This window comes from Anopheles darlingi, chromosome 3, assembly GCF_943734745.1.
Source record: "Anopheles darlingi chromosome 3, idAnoDarlMG_H_01, whole genome shotgun sequence".
NCBI classification, from domain to species: Eukaryota; Metazoa; Arthropoda; class Insecta; order Diptera; family Culicidae; genus Anopheles; species Anopheles darlingi.
This window is the reverse complement of record NC_064875.1, coordinates 12458053-12466466: the sequence shown is the minus strand read 5'-3', so window position 1 is coordinate 12466466 and position 8414 is coordinate 12458053. Positions and strand designations below refer to the sequence as shown.

At 52.1% G+C, this 8414-nt stretch overlaps 3 protein-coding genes across 3 annotated transcripts in view; 2 read left to right on the top strand and 1 right to left on the bottom strand.

Annotated features, from left to right (window-relative positions):
* The window catches only part of LOC125956113 (uncharacterized), a 4977-nt gene extending 4438 nt beyond the window's left edge, over positions 1 to 539 (bottom strand). The window contains exons 1-2 of the mRNA XM_049687674.1: positions 325 to 539; positions 1 to 178 (exon numbers count right to left, since the gene is read on the bottom strand). The exon at positions 1 to 178 is cut by the window's left edge and continues 288 nt beyond it. The gene's annotated coding sequence lies outside the window, so the exon portion shown is untranslated. The remainder of the gene's footprint in view (positions 179 to 324) is intronic.
* Positions 540 to 941: 402 nt separating this feature from the next.
* Positions 942 to 3737, top strand: LOC125956110 (drebrin-like protein). The gene is made up of 4 exons (XM_049687670.1): positions 942 to 1661; positions 1771 to 1963; positions 2064 to 2227; positions 2305 to 3737. Exons 1-4 carry the CDS (start codon positions 1407 to 1409, stop codon positions 3001 to 3003), a joined length of 1311 nt encoding a protein of 436 aa, XP_049543627.1. The 5' UTR covers positions 942 to 1406; the 3' UTR covers positions 3004 to 3737.
* Positions 3738 to 4415: 678 nt separating this feature from the next.
* LOC125956067 (transient receptor potential cation channel subfamily V member 5) lies at positions 4416 to 7743 on the top strand. The gene is given in 6 exon segments (XM_049687565.1): positions 4416 to 4814; positions 5271 to 6637; positions 6639 to 6863; positions 6934 to 7207; positions 7279 to 7521; positions 7603 to 7743. Coding segments are annotated over 6 exon segments (2649 nt in total).
* Positions 7744 to 8414: the final 671 nt, after the last annotated feature.

Genomic DNA, 8414 nt, shown 5'->3' with positions numbered 1-8414 from the left:
TCCGATGCACTCCGGAAGCACTTTCGAGATCGAGGCAAAATATTGCGTTCAACGGGAGCAACCGCGATCCGCGATCGGCTCTGGGCTGTAAATCTCAAACACTCTTCTTCTCACTGGGGGCTGGCGTGAGACGAGCTGTCAACTGCTCCGTAAAAACTCCTTTCACGAGGCGAACGCGCTAAGAGTTGGAAAAACGAAGAAAAAACTAAGGAATCCTCTCGGTACACAATCCGTAGTTTGGCCGCGAGGATGTCTCGGGATGTCCTGACGACGCACTTTTGCTGGTTCGGCAGGAACAGGCCGTCGGACAAGCGTTCGCATTACCTGTCTGCCTTTGTGACGTGAAGGGGGCTCACTAAACAGGCGACTGCGGACAACAGAAGACAACGAAAACGGATCGCGATCGTTCCGTGTGTTGTACTAGAAGCGTTTTCTTTCACCGTTTCCCACAACAATGCACACACGCCAGAAGGGTTTTCCTTTTTCTGGTTCGATTTCGGTGATTGGAGAAGCCGCGGGATCCAAGATCGCGATCGCGAAAAACTGGCTCCTTGACTGAAAGGGGAAAAATGACAGTTGAGGAAGTTGTTTTGGTGTGCATAGGGGGGCCACGAACCTGTCGCAGAACCGAAGGTAGATAACCATTTACACGCTGTTCCACACAAACGGAATAGGACACAATGCCTGATAAAATCATAGCATTCTTTTCCTTTTCCGAAACTTTTCTTCGCGCCAACAAACGCAAGCTGCCAGGTTGCTAAACGGAGCTGTGCTGTCAAAAAGAGCACCACCAACTGTCAAAAATCAAATCCAAAATGGCGGCGGGAAATGGGGCCTGTGACTTCACCTGTGCAATTAAAACACCTCGGCGTGTCCCGTACTCCACCCACCCATCCACCCACCTTCACCAACACACGCGAGTTTGTCGCACCTTGTTGTTGTTGTTGTTGTTGTTGTTGCGTGTGGACCGTGGCGCCGCGGCCGTCTTCGTCGTCGTTAGAAACTGAACAAACGCGAGTGCTGCTGGTGCATTGTCTTGTCGTCTCTCGTCAGCTTCCGGTCCTGCACGACGACAGGTGTGCCACGGAATGTGTTGACCTCGCCGCCGTCGCTGCCACCGTCGCCGCCGTCGCTGCCACCGTCGCCGCCGCTGCTTACAGAGTGCAAGATAACGAACGGCTGAGTCAACCAGGGCGGGGGACCGGGTGTTGCCGTAGTTCGTCACGGAGCATAATCGGGGGAGGTGCGTTGGTGCGTGAAAGTGGGTCACCAACAGCTCACGAGACATACGACACGACGACGACGACGACGCAGCAGCGGACAGTCCAGTCTTGCCCCACAGCGGGCACTCCAGTTGGCAAGTGAAGTCGTTGACCAGTGGACGCGACAAAAGCGACAGCCGCATCATGTCGATCGATCTGCAGAAGCACCGTGAGGCCATCGTGGCCGCGTGGAAAACGGTGGTCGATCGCAAGAGCGCCACCAACTGGGCCCTGTTCGGTTACGAGGGTCAGAGTAACGTGCTGAAGGTTCAGGACACCGGTGAGGATGGCATTGGGGAGCTGGCCGCCGAGCTGAACTCGGGCAAGATACAGTACGCATTCCTGAGGGTCGACAACAGTGAAACCGGCATCGCAAAGTTCGTCTTTATCAACTGGCAGGTAGGTTGACATCTGTCGGTGGTGGTGCCCTTATGTCGCGTGCGCTCTTATCTGCCCTTTTTGGCGCTACATCTAACACACCTTCTTATCTCGCACTCCTGCCGCCTAGGGAGAAGGGGCACCGATCGCACGGAAGGGAACCTGTGCGAAGCATGTGCGCGATGTGACGGATCTGGTGCACGGTGCCCACATAACGTTGCACGCGACCAACGAGGACGATGTGGAAGAGGCCCGTATCCTCGAGAAGCTGCAGAAGGTCGTGGTGAACGATTTCAAGGTGAAGGACTACTCGCAGGCCCATGGTAAGAGAGCATGCATGCATGGAGGGTCGTGGATCAACGTCGTGATAAGACAGACAGGGAGAGCGTTTTAATCCGCCATCCGTTATCAAATCCTTTTCAGAATCCTCTAAACCCGTTGGCACGAACTATAGCCGGGTGAACCCGACGAAAGAGATCAATCCAACCGAGCGCGACGAGTTTTGGCGACGGGAGGAAGAGGAAGAGAAGCATCGGCTGCAGGCGGAGTACGAACGGAAGCTCCAGGAAACAGTATTACTTGAGGAGGTAATACTTGGCCCTTTCTGACACTCGTTAATATCTGGTTATTAATCGTTTCGTTCCGTTCCGTTCCCTATCCCCAGGAACGTCGACGAAGGGAGGAACGTGAGTTTGAAAAACGGGAAGCAGCAACAGCGGGAGCGAATGGTGCTGGTGAGCAGGTAGCTGGAGCGGGAGGGTCGCCGGTTTCACCGGAACGCAGTTACGCCCGCCAAGCGTCTGATCAGAGCAAGAGTGAACGGGAACGTGAGATGCGACAGGTGGTTGAGGCCGGAGGGAAAGTGAGCAGTGCCAAGGCACGGTTCCTCAACAGCACCGCCCAACTCAGCCCGACCCACATCCAGGCTGAAGTGGCACAGGAGCTAACCCAAGCGGAACCCTTCTCACCGACCGCTTCCTTCGAGGAGCGTAGCATCATCAACGAGCTGAAGGCGGAACTCGAGAATGAACGGCGTAACGGTGGGACACCGGATTCACCCGATGCTGTGGCTGCTGTCGCGGCAGCTGTTCCTGAATCGGTGGAAACGGTGGACGAAACTGCGTTACCGGTTACCGGCGGCCAGTACTTTGATCCGAACGCAACGATCGATCTGTCCGATGAGGACAACATGATCCGAGCGAGAGCCCTGTACGATTATCAGGCGGCCGATGATTCCGAGATAAGCTTCGATCCGGACGATATCATCACGCACATCGATCAGATCGATGAGGGCTGGTGGCAGGGTCTAGCACCCAATGGCACGTACGGGCTCTTCCCGGCCAATTACGTTGAGCTGCTGTAGAGTGGTGGTAGTGGTGGTGGAGTTGCATTTGAGGAATTTTCCCCCAATATCATGCACTGTAATCGTTATCATAATCATTCTTCCTTTATCCATCTCGCAAAAGCGAGGGAATGACCACCAACTTAAGAGATTGTTAACAGAAGGGCGCGCGCGCCTATCATCCACATCACGCTGCGTTGCAGTGACACACACTAGAGGCCAAAAGCGAATGCACAAAACTCGCACCGTAAGTGGGCACTAAACCCATATGGCGCCGTGAAACGGTCACTACACTGCACACACACACACCCTTCCCAACCCCTTAACGGGCACACATCTTCGTCGTAATTTTAAGCGTTAACGTTCTCTCCTTGCAACGCATCGATAGCGCCACGCGTGTCTAGAGATTTGTTTGTCGCGGGAGAGAGAAACCGGTGATGTACAATGCAATTAACGAAGGACGAATGTGTGTGCGTGTGTGTGTGTGTGTTAGGAGAAGGGTCTCGTAGGATCAACACGATGCATAAATATGAAAGAATATATACATTTAATTATAGATTCCGCCTTCCAAACCCCCGTCTCCAAAAACCTTCTATCGGCCACCACCCCTGAAATGAAAAGCCTTCTCTCACGTTTTTGGAGTCCGGCCGTAGTGGAAGCGATTGGAAGCATCTGTTTTAAACAATAGTAAACGCAAGTAGATAAATGCAAATGTCAAGCGAACAAAGAAAAATGTTACACAAATAAACTAAACTCACACTAAAAACAAAAGGGCCGTTAGAGTCTTCATGTCCGAATGAGGCAAACACATTACTGTGATTGCAGAATTCGATGCAAATCGAAATAACGTTTTAAGTGGTAAACAAATGTTTTCTGCTCAATTCTATCAATCAATTTCAATTTAATAACAATTCCATTCCATGCCATCCGAACAAATCGCACGCGCACTACAACCATTCTCGGTTGGCGCGCAAAAGCGCAAATTCCGATGCTCACTAGACTGTGATCGACCCACGGTACCTGCAGCCTTTGGTTGGATTCGGTATATTTCGGTGTCAACCGTCGAATTGCATTCCACCAGAACGCCAACACTATTCTCCTCCTCCTGGGGGAACTGTCGCTCATGCTTTTGGGGTTTCCTAGCAACGAGCACACCGAGGGTATACGGCTGCCCGGATAGGCTTCGATGTTGTTTGTTCGATAGCCATTTCGCGCAGTACGCAAAATATGGGCGACCAAGCACCGCAATTGTCGCCATTTCTGCCTCGTCGACGACATTAGGCCACTATTTTCAGGACATTCGGTCGGGATTGGAAAATGGATTCCCGGATCCGTAGTTGATGTTGTTTTGGTCTATTGTTTCAAACCGGTAAAGGTGCTAGCAGTGTACGTGCGTGTTCAGGTGGACCGGTAGGGCACAATCCGTAGACGGGATGGGAAATACGGAGAGTAATGTGACCAGTGGCGTTAAGAAGCAGGCCGGAGTGTCCACCCAGGCCCTGTACAAGTTCGTCAACCTCAAGGGCGGTGGGCTGCTGGTGGATATGATGAAACGGGCGATCCAGAACAAGCAGTACGCCGAGATTGACCACGCGATCAAGACGAAGGTCGAACCCTTCCTGTACAACAAAGGCAAAGGAAAGTACATCCCGGTGTCGGTGCTGGTGCTGTTGCGAAACAGTGAGCGACCGAGGCACAAGCAGCTGCCCGAAATCCGGGCGTTGGAGAACCCGGAGGAGGACTTTGACATCGATGCAGTGTGCCCGGAAGTGAGCGAAGCGGAGTACTACCTAAACCCATCCGGGTACCGGGAGGTGTGCTGGAACGTCAAGGTATACGACCAATTCCGCTTCCATTGCGTAACGAGGGAGGGTACACTGGCGATTCCTGGTGGTACAAGTTCCCGCCACGAAAAAACCACGTGCTCGAAAGTAAACAGCTTACAGGCGTTGGTACAGGTTGGCATAGCAGCATGTAACAGGACGTCCGTTTCCTGCATTCGCTGCCATTGGTAATTGCGTTCGTGCATTCCCTTTTTTATGGGTCACCGGGTGTTTCCCAATTCTCCATGGCAGACGTTTGTGTTTATAGGTCATCCATTAGTTGTCATTTAGGGAGAAGGAACTACGTATAGAGCATAGCAATACATAAGCGATATGCTTATACTTGACCTTGAATGCCTGTAAATTTGTTCTATTAATTCCGTACAATCATGTCATCTAAATCTACCAGACTTCCTCACTAATAACTGATATAAATAATGTGGCACCTCTTCTCTTCGCACCCAGGAACGTGGAGCAGTCGGTGAGACGATTCTGCATCTTTGCCTGCTCAACGCTACGTCACTGCATGCCGATCTGGCGAAGCGGCTTCTACGGTTCTATCCCAAGCTCATCAACGATGTGTACATGTGCGACGAGTACTACGGCGAGAGTGTTCTCCATCTGGCCATCGTAAACGAGGATCCCGCGATGGTGAAATACCTGCTCGATCACAACTCGGACGTAAACGAGCGCTGCTGCGGGACGTTCATGTGCCCGGAGGATCAAAAGGCTTCCCGCTACGATACTCCCGAGACGGAAGTCGTCCAGATGGTACAGCTCACGAACTACGATGGGTACGTGTATTGGGGCGAGTATCCTCTCACATTTGCCGCCTGTCTAGGACAAGAGGAGTGCTACCGGCTGGTGTTGGCCCGCGGTGCCGACCCGGACAACAAGGACTTTAACGGCAACACGGTACTGCATATGCTGGTGATATACGAGAAGATTACCACGTTCGATATGGGCTACGAGGTGGGATCATCGTTAAGCATACGGAACCACCAGAATCTAACACCGCTAACGTTGGCGGCGAAGCTTGGCCGCGTCGAGATGTTCTTCCACATTATGAACATTGAGCGAGAGATTTACTGGCAGCTGGGTAGCATTACCTGTGCCGCCTATCCGCTCGTCCTGATCGACACGATCGACGTAGAAACCGGTAACATCAGCAAAGACTCGGCCCTGAATTTGGTCGTGTTTGGTGACAAAGATGAGCATCTGGATCTACTGGACGGTGTGCTGATCGATCTGCTCAAGACGAAGTGGAACACGTTCGTGAAGGATAAATTCTATCGACAGTTTTTCATGTTTTTCTGCTACTTCTGTGTTTCGCTGATCGGCTTCACGCTACGCAATGGACCACCACCGCCCGAGGAAGACGACGAAAATGGTGCCGGTGGTGGCGGTGGTAACAAAACGTCCTCAGCAAATGCGAAGCAGGATCTTCGGCAACGATTATGGAACCGAACGGTAACGCTAGAGGACGCGGACAATGTAAGCAGCCTTTTAAGTGACATTATGGGGATTGAGTTCGACGGTGGTGGTAGTGGCGGTGGTGGCAGTGCGCTTGGCAAACTGGCCGAGCAGCTTCTTAACGGAAGCGAAGGATCGGGTGCATTCGAACCCGAAACGGTCGACGAGGAAGAGGATGGGCTGTTCTTCAACTCCAAGTGTCACACCATGGATTATGATGGCGTTGAGGGAAAGGTACGGTTCGTGGCCGAAGTCATCATACTGATCGGTTCCTTCCTCTATCTCTTGTCGGCGTTGCGCGAACTAAAGTTTCTTGGCCGAAAGATGTTCTTCGAAAATTTGGTAAGCCGGTCAGGGCGATCTGAACGTCACGCGGACAAGTGCGATCAGTGGTTTCTCATCATTTCCTTCGTTTTTAATCGCGATCCAACAGATGACGGCTCCATCGCGCGTCATGTTTCTGTTCTCCTGCTGCATCATGATGGTTGTACCCTTTCTGAAGGTGCTCTGCTTCACCGAACTAGAGGATCATGTGGCGGTCGCCATTATGCTAACAACTGCGCCATATTTCTTGTTCTTCTGTCGGTAAGAGTTGACGATGAACATTCCGGAGTATGGCTTTGGTTCAAGCTTCTCTTCCAACTGCTCCATCCAGTGGCTTCAAGACGGTCGGTCCTTTCGTGGTGATGATCTATCGTATGGTGATGGGCGATCTGCTGCGGTTCGTCGTCATCTATCTGGTGTTTGTGATGGGCTTCTCGCAGGCGTACTATATCGTGTTTCTCTCCTACAAACCGGAGGAGGACGGTGACGCCAATCCGATGCCATCGCCCATCGAATCGATCGTCGCCATGTTTCTGATGTCGCTGACCAACTTTGGGGATTACTATGGAGCGCTCGAAAACACGGATCACGAGATGTGCGCCAAGGTATGGTTCTGGTTGGATGAGCGTAATTTTCGGTACAGTTCCTTTCACCTGTCGCACTGTTACCTCCGTAGATCCTGTTCGTGCTGTTTATGGTGATTGTCGCGGTGCTGTTGGTGAACATGCTGATCGCTATGATGGGTAACACGTACCAGAAGATTGCCGAAACCAAGAACGAATGGCAGCGCCAGTGGGCACGCATCGTGCTGGTGGTGGAACGTGGTGTGCCACCGAAGGAGCGGCTCAAAAATCTCATGTCCTACAGTCAACCGATGTCGGATGGTCGGCGGGCACTGGTGCTCCGGTTAAACATGACGGTTAGTGTTCGATCGATCGTGACTAATGCGCCAACGTTCCCTTAACATACACCCTCTCCCATCTCGTGTCGCGTATTGCAGGACGAAGACAAAGAGGAAATGAAGGAGATCCTCGAGATGAAACGTGTTCACGAGCGGCTGTCGAAGAAGCGGCAGGTCGAGCGGGATGCCCGGGCCGAGCAGCGACGTTTGCTGCGCGAAAAATATCTCAACATGACGTAGTGAGCGCTGTTGAGCGTCTCGGCCAAGGTACATCGCGCTCGTATTAGCTTTTTAGACGAATTTTCCAAAAACCCCGAATCCCATTTAGCAGCCCCAGAGCTCCGGCAAGACGTACTAGGTAGCAAATAAAGTCGTTCCCTTTTATCAAATTTTAGATGCCCTTTTCTCTCGTTTCATTTTTTTTGCTTTTTGTTAAACAGCCAACACAACGCAAGACAGAAAGAAAGCTCTCGCAAAGCGCGCAGTAATCGTGAAATCGGTGAAGCTTTTCAATCAATTCCACCTCATGATTACATCGGGAAAGCACACTTTTCGGGCTACTGTTCCACGTCCAAGGACGTGGATTTCACGGCCATCATCGGGCTGTGGCCTTGTGTCAGTCAGAGTTCCGGTGAATCTAGGTCACCGACCTTGAACCTTTACCGTACCCTTTCTTTTTCGAGGACCACCGCTATCGGTTGGTACCCTCGCAAATGGGCTCGCTGTGGATGGGGTTTTAATGCGGTCTAGGCCATCTTGTCGAGTGGCGTCGTTGTAAGAGGATCCCTTTTAGGAAAGTGTTCCCCCCCCCCCCCCTGCGGCCAGTTCGCCATGAAGAGCAGTAATTACGCGCGGCCCATATAACAGCTTCCTTTCCCTCCCGGGCAATACCCGATGTCTCAACAGCAAAA

What these genes read in the sequence shown, in the direction of transcription:
- LOC125956110 (XM_049687670.1), top strand. Translation starts at nt 1,407, where the DNA reads ATGTCGATCGATCTGCAGAAGCACCGTGAGGCCATCGTGGCCGCGTGG. An exon ending in GGACTACTCGCAGGCCCATG is followed by an intron (nt 1,964 to 2,063) that starts GTAAGAGAGCAT and finishes AATCCTTTTCAG; the next exon opens with AATCCTCTAAACCCGTTGGC. An exon ending in AAACAGTATTACTTGAGGAG is followed by an intron (nt 2,228 to 2,304) that starts GTAATACTTGGC and finishes CCCTATCCCCAG; the next exon opens with GAACGTCGACGAAGGGAGGA.